Source organism: Tiliqua scincoides, chromosome 9, assembly GCF_035046505.1.
Source record: "Tiliqua scincoides isolate rTilSci1 chromosome 9, rTilSci1.hap2, whole genome shotgun sequence".
Taxonomy (NCBI): domain Eukaryota; kingdom Metazoa; phylum Chordata; class Lepidosauria; order Squamata; family Scincidae; genus Tiliqua; species Tiliqua scincoides.
In genome coordinates, this window is record NC_089829.1 from 40,000,517 (window position 1) to 40,019,073 (window position 18,557).

The 18,557-nt window shown below is 46.2% G+C and overlaps 1 protein-coding gene across 1 annotated transcript in view; it reads right to left on the reverse strand.

Annotated features, from left to right (window-relative positions):
* Positions 1-1,973: 1,973 nt before the first annotated feature.
* VAT1L (vesicle amine transport 1 like) overlaps positions 1,974-18,557 on the reverse strand; it is a 64,707-nt gene continuing 48,123 nt past the window's right edge. The window contains exons 8-9 of the mRNA XM_066637679.1: positions 2,779-2,862; positions 1,974-2,142 (exon numbers count right to left, since the gene is read on the reverse strand). Of these exons, the coding sequence (XP_066493776.1) occupies positions 2,041-2,142; positions 2,779-2,862 (186 nt within the window). The 3' untranslated portion in view covers positions 1,974-2,040. The remainder of the gene's footprint in view (positions 2,143-2,778; positions 2,863-18,557) is intronic.

Below are 18,557 nucleotides of genomic sequence, written 5' to 3' on the forward strand. Positions count from 1 at the left end.
TTAATGGTTCAGCAAGTCACTCAGGAAAGGCATTTGTCAAACTAATCTGGGAAAAAGAACTACATAAGCATGGATGCCATGTGCTGCCACACGAAAGATAAGGACACCGGAGTCCAAGGGCCCTTCCTGTAGAGTTACCGTCTAGAGCAGTGTGGAGAAAAGAGCTTTGTACTAAGAGAAGAGTTACTTAGGCCTTAGAAAAAACAAAACCAGTACCATTTGGGTGCCTGGATGTACAAACTAATTAATGCCTTGAGCAAACTAATATTTATCCCAACATGTTGAACAGAATTGTTAAAAGTGACCAACCTTGAAATAATATTAAGAGTGCACTTTGCTCCTGAACTATCAGTAAATTCTGTGTTTCTTTGTGGTAAAAGAGCTTTTAGGACACAAAAAGGCTATCCCGGAGATTTTTTCTACATAAGGCAATAAAACTTTGATGGACCGACAGTAAACGTACAATTTGGCACCACAACAGAATCAATTTTCCATTAATTAGTGGTTCTGTAGCAGCCACTGTGCATATAGCTACACTGATCAATACTTCTCATTGTCTTCTGGCCTGTTTCCTTTTACACCAGACAATATAGTATCTTGCATTTACAAATGAGGTATTTTATTTCCTTGTGAAGTTAACAGGGAATCGTTTGTTTCGAAAATGGAGTATCAATAGGGGAATGGGATGGGTGGAAACCTGTCCTGTCAGCAGCCTTGGTTTATGGTCCCCAAAGAAAAATTCTCACTCTTCTCCAGCAGCCCTTGGCACAAGCTGGAATGGCAGTGCACACAGACCCAAGTAGGAAATCTTACAATACAATCTTATGCACGTCTGCCTAGATGTAAGTTTCAGTGTATTTCATGGGCTGCGCTCTCAGGAATGTGTGTACAGGATTGCAACCTTGAAGCACAGTTCTATGCATGTTTACTCAGAAGGAATTCTCACTATTCAATGGGGCGAACTTCCTGGTCAATGTATATAGGACTGGATTCTTGGTGTACATATCTGTTACAGGCGTTCTGCACCTGAGCCTCTTTGTGTTCACAATGCTTGCTCATGCACTCACTTAGCCAACGATTGTCACAGCATGGTAGAGAGAGTAGTTGCACATTCTCTGCCTTGCCCATCTTCCACTTGCCCATCCTCCATAAGGCATTGTAAGCACTGGACACTATGTTTGTGTAGACTTGTTTGCAAGGAGGCCTGATTCACACATTCTTTCCTCCTTGTGAAAGGAGGAGAATGACTGTGAAGATCATTCAGCACATCTCTGAATACTATAGTTGCAGGGGAGCCACAGGATAAGGTAAGGTAAGGTAAGGTAGGGTAAGTCTTCATCTCCTATCTGTGGGTTTCCAAGACTTCTGATTGGCCACTCTGGAAAAAGAGAATACTGGACTGTTTGTGCCTTGCATCTGATCCAGAAGGCCTTCCTTATAATCTTAAGTGCGCATCCAAGCTTAGATATAGTGTCCAGCTTACACTATGTCTAATATGGAGAGCAGGATAAGAAATGTGAATGTGAATATTGGCTTCCTTTCCCATAGAATGATGATCCTGGGGCAGAGTTGCAGAGAGAAAGAGAGAGAGAAAAGGAAAATTCTAGGATTTCATTCATCTGAAGCCTTCCTTTCAATGCAATTTAATTGTGCTAGCCAATGAAACACACGCATACACAAAATGGTGCAAACTATGGTAGCTTGAAAATTTGCCTTTGGAACCACATGAGACTAGGTTCATGCCTCATAACACCAGGTATGCTAATAAGGCTTTTGACAGGGACTCAACAGGACTCTCGCAGTAGGCACAATGGACGCCCCATGGTGGAATGTCATAATACTGTATTGGGTGGGAATGGCACTTGAGTTAAAAAACATCAATGACCAACAGCTTATAGCTCAGCTGACTGCAGACAAAAGAACAACACACACTGTACTAGAGCATTCACTGGTGCACAAAATGGATTTTCCCAGTCATCTTCCCTTCTTCTGCTCTGTCAATTCTGGCTTTATTCTGGCTTTCACTCTGACCATTCATAGCTATTGCTGGATGAATGGCATACGCTCCTTATTCTCAGTGTCCCCCTCGTGGTCCTCTTCCTCTTCACCAGCTTCGCTGGTTTCTGTGCTGTCGTTGGCCATCTGCTTGTTGCAAAGAACAAACCAAGAGGCACAGTAAATAAGGGTGGGAAAGGTAGAAAGCTGCTACCTTCTAAGTCAGGCCATTGGTTCCACCTAGCTCAGTATTGTCAGACACTGACTGGCAGCAGCTCTCCCAGGTTCCAGCCAGATGTCTTCTCCAGCACTACCTGTATAGGGTGGAGATTGAATTGGGGACCTTCTGCATGCAAAAGAGGTGTTCCACCACTGAGCTGATAAACACGGTCATGCCATGGTGCATTATTTTCTCTGTTTGATGTGTTACATTTGTAGCCTGCTTTTCCACCATGCAGTTGAGGTGGGGTACATGGTCTCTGCCCTCATCCATTTTATATTCACAAAAACCCTGTAAGTTTGGCTGGGCTGAGTGTGTGCGCCCAGTCCAAGATCACCCAGGGAGCATCGTGGTCGAGAAGGGATTTGAATCCACGTTTCCTGGTTCTATCACCTCAGGAGATGGCTGGGCATGGGTCCTGTCAGCAGGGTGGGGTCCTCAGCAATGACTATATACCACCAGTCCAGACCTCAGGCATTGGGAAGTCTTGGGCCAGCCCTGGTCTTATTAGGCTTTAAAAATTACCTTTAACCTTGACAGATGTTCTCCTTCTTTCTACTCACCAAAGGAGTTGGTGTCTTCTCCACATCTAGAATTAATTTTCCTATATTGCCTCTGTCATGGATTCTTTGCATGGCCTCTTTCACCTGCAAGGAAATAAAAGCTTAAGTGATCATCACAATCAGCTTTTGACCATAAGTATGTTTTGTACACCAGAGATGAAAGAAATGAGACTGTAGCAAAACAGGACAGGGCTGAAGGAAGCACAGTTACCAGCTGGCAAACGAAGTTATGGGATGCATGACTGAGGAAGGCTACAATCCTATATACACTTCCCTGGGAGTCAACACCACTGAACACAATGGGACTTACTTCTGAGTAGATATGCATTGTGTAGATACAGTAGATTGTGCTGAAAGTGGATTGTGCTGTCTATATACATTCAAAATCTGAATAGATCTCTCTCTCTCTCACACATACACAGAGTGTAAAAGTAAAGGGTCCAGCGTGCATAACTGGGAAGTCTGGTTTCTCAGGGTTTTTTTAATGCAATTAAGAAAATTAGGGCGCAATCCTAACCCCTTATGTCAGTGCTTTCCAGCACTGACTTAAGGGCAATGCAGCTCTGAGGTAAGGGAACAAACGTTTTCTTACTTTGAGGAGGCCTCCGTGACTGACACCCAACTGCAGGATGCAGCACACGTCCCATTGGCACTGTTATGTCAGTGCTGGAAAGCTCTGACATAAGGGGTTAGGATTGCGCCCTTAGAGCACATGCCTATGCATGTCTACTCAGAAGTAAGTCCTACTGTGAATATATCTTGGCAGCTGCAGCAGCTTTTTCACCTCTGCTTAAGCTCTGCCTGACCACATCCTCTCTTCTACACAACTATTTAAAAATACAGAGGCCTTGCCCACATTTGCACCTGGAAATCCAAAGGAGAGATGGAGAAAAGTGGTATAATACATATACAAAGCAACACAAATGTGCAAATTTGTGTTATTTGCACAAATACCATGCAACACAAATGAAATTTGTGGGCAGGACCAACATCTCCTGTTGCCTGAGGAGACAGGCCAAAAGGCTGCCCCTCCATACCTGGTGATGTACCAGCTTCTATTCCTCCTACTCTCTAGATTAGAAAAGGGAGACTGGAGAGAAGAGGATGTGTGGAGGAGAGGAGGGCTTCTCTTTCCCCCCACTCTCCTCTTCTCCCCACTTCTTCAGCTCCTTCTTCCTCTTTCTGTTGCAAAAATTCAAGGGAGTAGAAAGAAGAACAGTGGGGGCAAGTGGGAGGATAGAGGTGGGTATCTCCCATCAATCTGCTGCCGGAGGCAATCGCCTCAGTCAACCTCTGGCTGGCTCTGAAGGTTGGAATCAAATGTATGTCCTCAGTCTTACGCATTTGGAGGCTACTGTTAAGCAGCTATTGAAAATATCTCTTAGGTGTTGTACCTGAAAATACAAACTCAAGAAGCTTTACTAGGTTTTAAATACATCACATTCCTGTACTTTGCTGGTGCAATACAAGCAATTGCCAGTTTTAACTTGGGTACTCCTGAGTTCCCATGGGGCGGGGGGGGGGGGAGAGAAACAGGGACAAATTGAGTTTTTCCTATTACCTGGTCACAATATTATTATAACTCCCTGAAGAAGGCGGGGGAAATGCAATCACTTTTTTTTTAGCGAAACATTTTTGAACTGCAAAGCTAGACAGTTCGCATTTCTTTGCCAAGTATACATAACCCATTCAGAGAGCAGAACTGAAGAAATCAGCACATGTGTTAGACTGTTAGCTGGAACATTATTACCAACATGCTGGAATCGTTTCCTTGCAAAAAGACGATATGACGACTCCCAATAAAGGAGGTTGGGGGCTCTGCCAGAAATGAGAGATTACAGTAAATGCAGCAAGCCATATCTCAGGCTCACTGGGGGAAAATAAGCTTCCCTTGCATTTTTCTCGCCTACACAGTATCTAGCTTAACCCGTTGAAGGAAGTTCCAAGGTACAGCTCTGGGCTGGATTCCTCATGACAAGCTTCTAAATGGGAACAGCAGGTGCCGGGAAAGAAAACAATGCTATTTCATTTCAAAAGCCACACCACATGTTCTGAGCGCAGAACGCAGATGGAGGTGGCTGGGAAAAAGAACAGTAAAGGAACATGAACATTTTCAATGTCACTAGCAGAGAACAGAAATATTTCATCAATGGACAAAAGTCTTGGAAAAGTTCAGAGGCCCAGGCATTCTTGGATATAGTCAAGATTAAATTGCAAAAAGGGGGAGCAGCATCAAGGCATTCTACTTCTTTAAGAGGCAGGTCCAGAAGGCCTCAGGTTGCGGCAGGCCGGGTGAGGACACGGAAGAAAAAGTATCCCTTCTGTAACAGCGTGGTGGTGCCTGATCCACAGAGCCTGAACAGTCCTAGACTGAAGTAGACTAGTAATTGGAAACAGCCCAGAGAAGAGTGATGGATGTCAGTCACTCATATCACATCAAATTCATCATTGGGTCCTCCACCAATCTGGTATTTTTGTTTAATGTGTGTAGGGTCCCTGGCCTGGAGGGGCCTGGAGCAGGCTTGTCCCACCCCCAGGGAGGCCTCAGATTGGCTGAAGGGAGAGGGGGTTCCAGCACCCTTGTCCTCCTCCCTAGCAGAGCTGCCAGACCTGGCCTAGGAGCAGGAGCTGTTCACCTCACAGCTCCCTGCTTCACACTGACCACCTCTCATCCCTGGCCTTCCTGCTTTATGGAGCAAGCCTGCCCCCTTTGGCCCCTCCTCTTCCTCCAGGTGGGGCAGAAAAGGCCTTTCCTTGGCCCCACCCCTTCCTCCAGGTGGGGCAGAAAAGGCCTTTCCTGTTCCTGGCTTGTTTCCTGTAGTGTTCCTTGTTTGCCCTGCCAGCCCCCTCTGGCTGATTGGGGTGAGCCAGCCTGCTTTGCCCCCTTCAAGGGCAGGGAAGCCTCCCCACCCTGGTCATGGGGTGCCTGCTCCAGGGTAAGTCGGGGGTCAGGACATCTGGGAGGGGCCCCGACATTTGTCTTGTTGTGACTGAATCAGAACCAACTCCTGTACTAAATACACTGTAATCTACCTTCATATAGATAGCAGCTACTGATCCCTGTGGCTAGATTGAAGACGTTCCCGTTACACCGAATATTCTCTCTCCCAAGAGACAGCTGTTGGAAACTGACAGCCATCCCAGCAGTTATTTGCTGGGGGGAAATTTGCTGCGCCCCTTCCTCCCCATAGGAAATGATGTTCTGTGGGCATCCCCTCCATTCAGATGACAGAATGGTGTCTCTTAAACGTGGTGTAGTTGTGCAAGGTACAACCACAGGGGGTTGTGACTCATATTTGGGTCCCGTCCCATCTGCTGGAAGCCCTCTGCTCTGCAATCTGCAGCACCAGTCAGTATAATGAGAAAAGACCTATTCTGCACCTCCAACTAATTCCTCTGCCTCACCACAGCACTGCTAAGGAGCTGGCAGCTAAGTCACATCACTGCAAATCACACGGATAAGATCGCCATGGTTACAGGTCACGTGGCAGACAAATACAGGCTTTCGCGTCAGAGTTTCTGTGGCAACAAAAGTGGCACAGGTAACTTGCTCCATATCTTGTCCAGATTTAGGAAAGGGTACATCCATTTTATTTATTGTCTACTTTGCATTCCCTCCAACATTTCATAGGTACAAATAGGGACAAATTTGTACCATGTACTTCTTCTCAAAGGAATGATCCTAGCCACAAGATGTTGTGATGACATCTGGTCTAGATGTCTTTAAAAGGGGAATGGACAGATGTATGAAGGAAAAGTGATGGACTGCATGAAGCCATGAAGACTACATGCAACCTCTGGGTTTTAGAAGTAGCCTATCTCTGAATGCCTGATGCAAGGGAGAGTGGCAACAGGATGCAGGTCTCTTGTTGTCTTGTGTGCTCCCTGAGGCATCAGGTGGGCCACTGAGATACAGGAAGCTAGACTAGATGGGATCTTGGTCTGATCCAGCAGGCTTCTTCTTATGTCCTTAAGGGCACAATCTTAACCAACTTTCCAGAACTGAGGTAAGGTAAATGCAACTCCGAGGGAAGGGAACAGATATTGCCTTACCTTGAGGAGGCCTTCATGACTGCCCCCCAACTGCAGGATGCAACTCATACCCTACTGGCACAGCTATGCCAGTGCTGGAAAGTTGGTTAGGATTGCGCCCTAAGTCTTACACCCAGGATCTTCACCTGCTGCCAGCAGACATATCTGAAGTCCCCACTCCGACTACAGTATCCATTTACTTTGCAAAATGTCCTCTGTGGAATTCAAAGCAAAGAGCTCTCCATCTGTACAACTCACCCAAAAGACATGACATCTTACACACACCTTTGAATTCTCCAGAACTCATCCGCAGGCTGGAAGTTAGCCAAAGCAGGAAAAGAAAGGGGGAAAAGGGTGGAATATGCTGGGCGGAGCCCCAAAGTCTGCAGTTTATAATTCTGCAGTGTAGGAGGATGAAGGTAGAAATTATATAAACTTGTTGCTTAGCATCACAAGGTGCTTGGCACTGATTTCAGGATGCGCTCAGGGCTACTGGAGCAACGAACCTGTAAAGTTATTCCCAGTGATGGGTCCAGAGGTGGAAGCTGGTGACTCACATGCCAGGGGTCCATGCGCATTCAAAGGCCCACACTCATGCCTGGACCATTCCTGTGGCAGCTAGGGTCGACTGCCACCAGCGCTGGATCCCATGGGGATGCTGTCTGGAAATGCTTACATGGGGATGCTGACAGCTGCCCCCTAACCTTGCCAGGGAAGCCACCCAGGGACTCAGGTCCAATGGGGAGGCGTAGGAAGGAGAAAGTGACAGCATCAAACACAAGTTTTCCAATGTGCTGTACCCATAACTATAGAGGCAGAGGAGTCACCTTTCCAAGTCACTTTCCCATTCGGTTACTGATGATGGTCCCTAGCTAGGAAACGTAACTGGGAACCAGACACCTGAGAGTCTTCCATCACTGCAGCTATGGCTGGCAACACAGAGCCTGCATCCATCTGCTACCCTGTGTTCAGACATTATGGAGAGTGGGAAGGTAGCTGATGCCCAAATGTGCTTTCAGAAGCATGGAGGAACCTCCTGGGCCTCAAAACTTCCCCAAAGCAGGGCTGGCTGAAGCTATTGGGCTGGCTGAGGCAGCCAATAATGCCGCCGTGTGCACTGCCACTGTCACTACCCCCCAAGATACCTGTGCACCCCTTCCTTACCTCGTGCCTTCCTCCGCGCAAGTTCCTTAAATGAAGCAGGTAACGCAGGCTGTGCTAGGATGGCTACCAGTGTGCTTGGCATTTCCTGCTGCATTTAAAGAGCTCACACAGAGGAAGGGGCCAGGAAAACGGGCGGGATCACTGTGTTCCGGTGCTTGGAGCACAACCATCTGGTCCCCTGCCCACATTCTGTCCTCCACTGGGCCCTTTTAAATGCAGTTCCCAGTATGCTCCAATTTCTGTTTCATTTAACGAGCACACACAGAGGAAGGAGTCAGGTAAGGAGAATGACTCCATAAGACTCAGGCTGGAGCCAGGCGGTGGGTGTCTTTTCACTGCTCCCCCCCAATCTGCCAACAGATGCAGAGGTCATTGTTGGCATCATGAACAGGCAAGCCATGGCTTAAAAATCACTGTTGGCTGCCCCCATTAAAAAGAAAAAGAAAATCTGGCCATTACTCTGGTCCTCCTGCAGTAATCAAAGCACAAAGGCCGAGAGGACTTTTGCTCTAACAACATATTGGAACAGCTTAATTGTCTTCCACTGTGTGTGCGGCAACAGCACTGGGGAAATGGTGAACCGCATGCTGCCTTCATGTCCATGCACACATATTAACCTAAATGGGCAGTGGAGACCAGATGCTTCCACCCACCCGTTCCCAGACAGAGACCCTGGGGAAAGAACTGTACTCTCAAGAATGACACTGCTGGGCAGCTCATGCAACAAACATTTGATTCAGGTACTCCCCAAAGGCAAAATTAAGGATGCAGTAGTTGCAGTCATAGACCACATTCAGGAAAATAGGGTTAATTAATGCAAGTGAAATTGACCCCAACCAACTGGTAACAAAACTGAGACACTATGTCAGTGTCACATTGGCTACTTCCACTGAAACCATATTAGTTGTGATATCAATAGTTCAGAGATGTGTGTTGCACAGATGAACTAACAAACAGAGAAAGCCAAGTTGCCTTGCTGGATAACAATTTTATGTTAGACAGCCCTGAAGCTATGCTTTTCATATCACAAATTGCTGCAGCACCATTAGCCCTGATGACTGTCATTACTGCTACTGGTGATGTTCTTGTTTCTCAGAGCTGGATGTTGCCCCCATACAAGGCAAATTCTTTTGCAGAACTCCTCTGTGCAAAGGAGAAGCACATTGGTCTCTAGTGAAAATAATGACTTCTCAGTGCCTGAAGTCACAAGGCACTGCATAAAATATTTTTAGAAACCAAAGGGTCCCTGCCACAGGCTTGCAGCCTGAAAAGGACAACCGAAACAAAAGGAAAGGAGGACCAAAGAGATAAGACAAAGAAAAAGAGAATAAGTAAAATGATTACAACTGGTGAATACAACTGTATATTCACCTACAAATGATCTCCTGTATTATGGGGACATTTATCTCTTTCTTCCATCATGGACCTCAAGGCAGCGTAGATGTATCCAACTTATGGAACTGATAATAAAATATCATTTGTCTGCGTTCCCTGTTCCCGGAGCCTCCAATCAGAGAGGAGAGGGGTGGCTTATAGCTTCCTCTCCAAAGATCTCGCAGATGAAGGGAACCATCGGTGAGGGGACCAAACATGTACCTCCACTTCAGCATCCCAAAGCAGTCCAGTGGCAGGGGGGACTAAGGACAGACATTCTTCATTTCTGTGAACTCATATCTTTATCTCCCCCACCGCCCTCTCGCTTTGTCACAGCAAACGCCCCCAATCAATTCTTCCATTAGCAAGTGAGAAGAATCTTTTCCCTTCTTTTTCCTTTTAACACAGAGAATGTCTTTTACCCCAGTGATCTGTTACTATGGCAATGATGCTAAATCAGACCCCAAACCAGGGAAAATGTCAAGGGGCCCAAGGGCTGCTGCTGAAGAGGGTCGTTTGGGTGTGTCCAAGTTCCAACTCCTAAAAAACAAACCCTCTCCAAATCAGGGTGTAAAGTCCCAAGGTTCTCTACTAGCCCATACAAACGTAACTGCTTCTTGATGCCACAGAGATTTTTGTTTGCATTTCTTTCAGCAGTGGCCCTTAATTCATGGGACAAGAGCTACCAGCAGACCCTGTTCCCATCTTCGGTTGGTTGCACCCATGACATCACCGTGTTTTCATGGCTGTTTGGGGGTTCCTTGCAGTCTTATTATACCAGCAAAAGATGTACAAGAGAGAGGAACACCCAGCCTGTTCCACTGCACTTGACTTCCCCTAGATCACTGGTTCCCAACTATGGGTTCCTCATGTACACGAGGGTTCAGGAGTACTCTTACAGAAAGACCACTGCCCTCCTCAAATATGTGTCCATCACCATTCACAACTATTTTGCCCAGTCGCATCCCATTCAAAACAAACAAAAAAAGGAAATATGGCTTCAAACCATAGGAAATAGATATCTTCCACACTACTGAACATCTCAATACAGCAGTGTTTCTCAAACTGTGGGTCGGGACCCACTAGGTGGGTCACAAACCAATTTCAGGTGGGTTCCATTCATTTTAATATTTTATTTTTAATATATTAGACTGGTATGTGACTGCATTTGGGGAAATGTTAAAGACCTGTGCTTTTAACAGGCTACTATGTATATGCTTTTAACAATGATAGTCACGCCCAAGTAAGTGTAGGTAGGATTCCTGCCTAGGATTGTTAAAAATTTTCCTGCTTGCTGATGTCACTTCTGGTCATGACATCACTTCTGGTGGGTCCTGGCAGATTCTTATTCTAAAAAGTGGGCCCGCGGCACTAAAAGTTTGAGAACCACTGCAATACAGTATCTTCAAAATGAATGTTTAAGCATCGTTTAGATCAGTGGTTCCCAACTTGTGGTCCGCAGTGCACAGGTGGTCTGTAAGACTCTGAGAAGTGGTCTGTGAGGTCTCAGGAAAAAAAAAAGATCACCTTCTATCACTTCCAGTGTCTCACTGAGTGAGTGCTCCCCCATGTACCACCACAGAGAATGGAGAATGAACCACCCTCAGTTGCACTGAGGTGTCATTTGTGTGTGGTCCATTCTTCACCTTCTCTGGTAGTCCAAGCCGAGCACTCCCCTAAGGAGTACCAAATTTAATGGTATTTTTTGGGGGGTACAAGGAGGCAGGGGGGTTGCTTGTGGTTCATGACAATTCCAGTTTTTGTCTCAGTGGTCCAAGAGCTCCTAAAGGTTGGGAACCACTGATTTAGATTCAAGGCAGGGGCGCGTGGGTTGCATGTGTGCATGGAATTCAGTCAAGTAATTCTGACTGAGTGCTCCTAATGTGTACCTTGAATTCCTATGGCTCCCAAAATGTAGCTCTGGAACACAAACAAGTTAACACTGTTGGTTTTATAATTTGGAGCTAATGTTCTGGCAGGGGAGCACTGGGACTAGTTCTCATATCTTTTTTAACAAGGAGATAATAAAGCAAGAACATCCTAGGAGGACTCTCCCACCAGCTGTCTGGCATAAAAGACAATTAAACAAAAACAGCAGAGAGAAATGATTGATGATAACCACAGAATGGGGAAAATTGCCATTACTGTTTTGACTGAATCAGGGCTGAACTGAACTCCGGAAGCCAGTCAGCCAAAACACACAACCTTGCTCTGAAATAGCCTGATTTCATATTGTCCTCATACAAAGAATCTGGTTTTTTTTTTCTTCTTTACACAGTAGAACTTGCATATATAAGAAGGTGAAGGTATTGAGACGGGTCTGTACTAAAATGGTGCTCATCTATTTCATTTTCCACCTGCTTTGCCTACAGCATTCAGGGAGGCACACAGTATATTGTTTCCCTGCCCACTGTATCCTTTCAACAACCCTGTGATGTAGGTTAGACAGAGAGACAGAAACAGCAAGCCTAATTGACCCAGCATCTCTCAGTGAGCTTCACGATACCCTAGTTCAGCTTCTCTAACCGCTGTGCCACAATCAGCAGCCACAAAGGAACAAAACGGAGTTGAGCAGCATTAAAATAACATAAATGTTGTTTGATTTGCAGGTCAGAACCACTTTTTCAGCGGTGCCCACTCCAGTCTGCCTGTAACTGTGCAAGGACTGATACATGTGCATGTTTTTTCCATTGACTCTATGTACACAAGAATTCATTTTTCCAGGCAGAAAATCCAATATTTATTTGTTTGTTTGTTTGTAATCTGCTTTTCTCCCCGAAAGGCACCCAAGGGCTAACAATCAAATAGATAAAAATACAAAAAACCCCAAAAAACTAAAACAAAAAAAACCAAACTAAAATAAACACTAAGAGCCCAATCCTATGCATGTCTACTCAGAAGTAAGTCCTATTAAAGTCAATGGGGCTTACTCCCAGGAAAGTGTGAATAGGATTGTAGTCTAAAATATTCTTGAAGGGTAGCAGGTACTGCTGTTCTTGAGGGAATTCCATAGTGCAGGTGCCACCACCGAAAAGGCCCTGTTTCTGGCCGCCATTCCCTTCACCATTCTCAATGACGGCACAAACAGCAGGGCCCCTTCTGATGACCTCAGAGAACGGACCGGACTATACAGAAGAAGGCGGTGTAATGGAAGATCAGAAGATCATCAGGTGGATGATGTGATGTTGACAGTGATTCCATGTTTTGACAGCTGGTTGACAGCTTTGGGAAGGGCAGGGCTGGCTCCACAGCTGTAATCAATCAAGGCCAATGGAGACCTGGATGGACACCTGAGCTTCATTTGACCTTGATGGGACTTTGCATGGACATGGACTGAAGGGACAGCTTACAGCTGAGCTGCATCTTGGACTTAACTACAAGGATAAAAGGGGCTACAAGGATAAAAGGCAGCTTCAGAAGGAGCCCAGAACTACCTGACCAGAGGGAACCTGACCCAGAGCTACCCTGACCCAGAGGGAGACGCTACCTGACCAAGAGCTGCTTGACCCATACCTACAGGAGAAGGGGACTGCCAGGACTCTGCTGGAGGACACAGAAGAGAGGACTGCCGGGACCCTGTTGAAGTAGACACTCTGCTGGAGAGGACACTGCTGGAGAGGAGGGACTCTGCTGCAGATGACTGAATTGGGAAGACTGGACTGTGCTTTGGAAATTAGACTGTGGACTTGGACTGGAGGCTTCAGATCTTTACCCACTGAGTTAAGTGGAGTTTTGGGGAGGGAAAGCCTCTGGACAAGAGGACTTGCAGGGAGTGTGTGTGTGCTTGTAGCAATAAATTCTTTTTAATTGCTCAACTGATAAGGAGTTCTGTTCATTTCTTTGCACACCACAGCTGTTGTTCTTGGAAAAGGAGGGTGTTGATTAGCCCAAAAGTGGGCATTAGAAGGGAGTTGGAATATTTGGATGGGACAGGCGGTCTCTCAAATACACTGGTCCCAAGCCGTCTAGGGCTTTAAAGGTCATAACCAGCACCTTGAATTCAGCCCGGAAACGAATGGGCAGCCAGTGCAGTCACCGGAGTAGCGGCGTGACAGAGTCAAACCACCGACCCCCAGCAACTACCTAAGCCGCCACATTCTGCACTAGTTGTAGCTTCCGGACCGTCTTCAGGGGCAGCCCCACGTAGAGCGCGTTACAATAATCTAATCTTGATGTCATTATGGCATGGACCACTGTGGCCAGATCCACCAGAGACAGGTATGGCCGCAGCTGGCGCACCAGCCGAAGCTGGGCAAAGGCACTCCTGGCCACAGCCGACATCTGGACATCCAGGAGGAGCTGCGAGTCCAGGACTGCGAGTCCAGGAGAAGAACCCCCAAGCTGCGAACCCGACTAGATGGACCCTTGGCTCCTGCATGTGTCCAGCAGTGGGATTGTATGCAAAGTCTCACAGGATAGGGAGGCCTTGCAAAGATGATCCCCAGACAAGTGGTGGTGGGGATTGGGATTATTTGTAAATATTCAGTGGGGGAAATGATGATGCCCAGTACATGGCATGGTTTCATAAAGAATAAATCATACCAGACCAACTTTGCTGACACAAGTCGTTAGAGATAAATGTTGATTTGACATGGAGAAAAGTAGCCTTTGGTCTTTCACTGGGGACGACGCTTGTAAAATTAGCTTACTTTATAGAGTAAATATTACAAAATGTGTGAAGTGCACATCACTGTAAGTATCTCTAAGAAGGAAGTCAGTAGTTGGCAGCCTTGGTGCAGAACATGGCATGTGGAAGTGTCATCTAGCGTCCCCAGCTTTCAACAGCACAAGGAAATGAGGGGCTTGGATGAGCAGCAGATAGAGGAATGGGGCTTATGGGAGCAAGGTTCTAGGGCCTTGGTCCATCTCCTCTTGACTCATTTCTTCAAAAGAAGCTACCAATCATTTCAAATTTGTCATTTTGGCTGTGTGTCTTTGGGAAAGCAGCCCTCGTGAGGCTGTTTAGCTCGGCCTACCTAGCCTCCCAAGGTCTGTTTTCATTATTTAGAATTGAAGCTCATTATTGCTAATTGCTGCTGATGCTTCAAGCAGAATGCATAGCCGTGGCCGCTGCCTTTCACAGGGTCTAGCAGACAATTCATTTCCCACAGAAATGCAAAGACACAGTGGCACAGCTAGAGGGGGTGCAAAGCACTAAATATTGCAGGGAGCCTCACTGCAGTGTGCAAGCGGCCCTTCCCCCTCCCCTTTGCAGCCATTCCAGGCGGTGGGAACAAAATGGTGCTGAACGCCTCTGTTTTGCTTCCCCACCCAGAATGGCTCCAAAGGACAGGAGGAGGGGATGCAAAGACATTTTATCTGAGAAAATTATTTCTTGTTGGGCTGTTTAGACATTTGCAGTGCTTTCCCTTGTAGACATCTTGCTAGGGTGTCTCACACCCAGGTTTTGCACAAAAAAGCACACTAGATTGATATGCCTTCTGTTAGCTTTGATCTCTTCTGTGTTAGGCTTCCTTCACTACAAAAGACAAACTTTGTACAGAGGGAGAGATGGCACTGATCTGCCATCTGAACAGATTAGGAGACTTTGAACACTGGATGTTTAACTAATGGAGGCATCAAAACAAGCAGAGCACCAGCAGACCATCTGGCTATCTCTGGTCTTTTCCCATTGACATGCATTTGCATGACAAAGAAATGTTGTCATGGGAATGTCTCAGGAACAGCACTTTTCATTAGCTCAGTGGTAGGTGGGTTCACCTTCCAGAGTGAAACATTCCAATTAATGAGATTGCATTCCACATTCAAACACTCAGATGGACAGAGGGAACTGCATCATGATGAAGTAACCAACACTGAGTTAATAATATCTATCCTAACCAAAACAAATAGATAGATTTGCTGTTCTGTCAACCAGTGAAACAAGGTGGGCTCCATTCTTCGTACAGATGCAATATCTCTCCCAGTTGTTCACTGCGAGAAGATACCCAGCAACTATCTGGCAGAAGTAAGTTTGCCAGTGACTAGACAAGGTTCCCATGCCCTACATCTGCTGATGAAATGACCAGCACGCATGAGGCCCAAGCACCATTGTGGCAAGAAGCACACTGGTGAGGAATTCAGCAGAAGCAAACCAAGTGGGCAGGGAATAGGCAGCACTGGGAAAGTGGTAATGAGAAATGGGTCTGGGAGGGCATGTGGGTAAGTGGGAAGAAGCCCAGGACAGCCCATCCCTGTGGCCAATTGAGGCAGTCGCCTCAGGCAGCAGACTAGGGATGTGGCACTCACTTCTGAACACCTATTCCTTCTATGCTCGTCCACTGCTGCTCCTCCTCATGCATTGGATTAGCAAAGAAAGTGGGGATGGAGAGGATGAAGAAGTGTGGAGGAGAGTGGTTGGCTAGACCTCCAGAGATGCTCCAGGGCACAGGAGTAGCAGAAGCTGGCACACCACTAGGTATGGGGGGCATATATCATTTAGTACCGTGGGCCTTGGGCTGCTCCTGGAAATGGCACATGCCCCCAATATGACAGCCCAAATGTTCCTCCTCATTAGACATGCATAAGATTCCACTATCAGGATCACAGATGTTGGCGACTACAGGGCTCATGCTCTTCTAAGCAAGTTTACAGAAATGTCTTCTGGGCATACATCTGATATGATTTGTAAAACACAGATAACCAGAAGATTCAGGGAACCCTGTTCCAGGTCAATCTATGCTAATTTCATTGTGTTTTTGACACAACGTCCTAAACAGAGGGAGAGATACAGTCCTTCTTCCCCTTGGTCTGTTTTTGCAGCTGCCACCATCTGATAATCTGGATTTATCTATTCACCTTCTTAAAGGTCGTCAGAGTGCCAACATGCATACTGAACCATTATTGGAAATGGATGATCACTGTAAAGAGAGGAGGCACTTTGTGGACCCACGTGGACTCACGTGTAATAATGAGTTAGTGACTTGGACATGGCTGTATCACTCAACAGGAAACAGATTCATTGGTATTCTGGCCTCATGTTCTGGTTTATGCTGCCTCTCTCATGCCACCGAGTGTCCCTTGGGTACCGTCATAACTTAAGTAGGCTACAGCAGTTGTAAATCAACTTGGAGTATTTCACGATGTAAGGTAGCCCACGGCTCGTCATCCAGAGGGACCTCGATAGCAATTGGTTTGCCCAGTGCAACTAGTGAATAATTTTAAGCCAAGAATCTTGCCTGACAACAACTGTGGATTATGTTACTCTCTTTCAGACAAACTTCCATTGCACTAGAACAGTAGAAAGATCACTCTATATACTGCAAATATTTTGGATAAGCTCTTACAGCATTTACTTTAGGTGCAAACATGAATGAGTTTATCAAATTAAGAGTGCAATCCAGAAGACATGCTCAGCTGGCACAAGTTCTCTGCACCAGCCTGGGAGTGCCACAAATGTGCCATAAAGCACATTCACTACTACTCTTGAGCCAGCTAGGCTGGCATCGGATCCTTGGAGGCTGAGGCTAAGTTTGCGCTGACTAAGGGAGGCCAGTGGGGGTGTTGGAGAGGGTGGCAGAAGGGCGGATCGAAGGTGAGGAGGGGGCATTTATGGGTGGGGAGGGTGGAATGCTGGGCAGATTGGGCCCAGGTGAAGGGTGGGAGTGGCTGTGGCACCTCAAGTTGAATCCTAACCCCCCCTCCTGGCACATGGGGTAAGGGGAAAGACATCCCCTTACTCCGAGATGTACTCCATCCAGCACCTGCCTTGCACTTGGATACAGCACTTGGTCTGCATGTTCCAGCGCAAGTAAGGATTGGACCGCCCAACACAAAATAATTTTTTTAAAAAAAGGATTTTGCTGATCTATCTTCCCCAACCCCTCTCTGCAATCTCTCATGAGGCTATAATTTTGCAACCTCTATTGCTATTGGTTGTGAAATCTCTCACTTATGTTGACTGCAATGAGCTCTGCCTAGGTATTGGCTTAGCTGTTGAGACCCAATAGAACAGTGCTTCCCAAACACCTACAAGGTAAAAACAAATGTATTCATTTGGGCCTTTCACTTCAGTTTGCTGTTCCTGTATTTTACTTGGTGTGGCATTTAGCATTTTCAATGCTTTTAGCGAGTGTCTTATTTGTTGTCTAGATCCGAGGATCAGTTGCTTTAACCTGCAGCAGTTTTATCATGTAGCTGTTTAATCATTGCTTGCGGGTATTACTTTGTTGCTTTAATGTTCATTGTCTTTATGGAAAGTAATTCACCTTTCAAAGATTTTTTTTATGAGCGGGAATAAAAAAATATATTAAACAGATTAAGTGATCACCCCCTGAAGCATCCATTAGTCCTGCTGAGGACAGGGAAACCCTAGATTCCTGTATAGTGTCTGCCATTTTTATCCCAGAGCAGTAAGAATAAGCAGCAGAAAGGTATTTACTAGGCAAATGACATTGGGGAAGGGTTAATGACCTGCCCTACCAGGGGAGGTTGACTTAGGTGATCACCTCAGGCAGTAGTATAGTGGGGGAGCCCACGCCATCCGATCACCTCTGTTCCTCCTCCTCCCCCTCCTGGATTTGGAAAAGAAGACAGGAATGAAGCAGAAGTGGAAGGGTGGGGAAGACAAAAATGGAAGGTTAGAACATCTCTGTTGGTCTAGCCCACTACTTCACTCCTCTATACTTCTCCTTTTACTCTCCTCCCCTCTTCCTTTTCAAAACCAGTAAGCAGGAGGTTTTCAGAGCGCAATACCATAGTCTTTCGAGACTGAAGGTTGCCAACATGAAGCAGGAGGTAGAGGAGGAGCAATGAGTGGTGGATCAACAGGCAACGGGAGAGCAGAGGCATTTGTTGCGCTGCCTCATGCTGGCAGACTTTGGATCAGCCCTAGTTAACCCATTTCTGCCTGGCCCACATGTGTACACATTTGGTCCCTGTTGCTTATATGCAACATTGGGCAGAAATGGCTTAAGACCTTTGTGTTCACCAGTGCTTTCAAGTTCATTGCTTAAGCGATTTGCCTCCTGACCTGCTACTCCGTGGACATTACATGTTCTTAGTTTGCTACTGTTCAATTCAGTTTCTACTGACACTGTTTTTGCACTAACTTGATTGATTTCCACCTTCTCCAGGCAACTGACTGGAAATGTGACATAAATAAGGCCACCCACCAACAAACGATTGTCAAGAGGTCCCTCCAAAATTCTGAGCATGCAAATGAAAAATCAAATCTAAGACAAAAGACACTAAACAAATCCTCCCAAAAC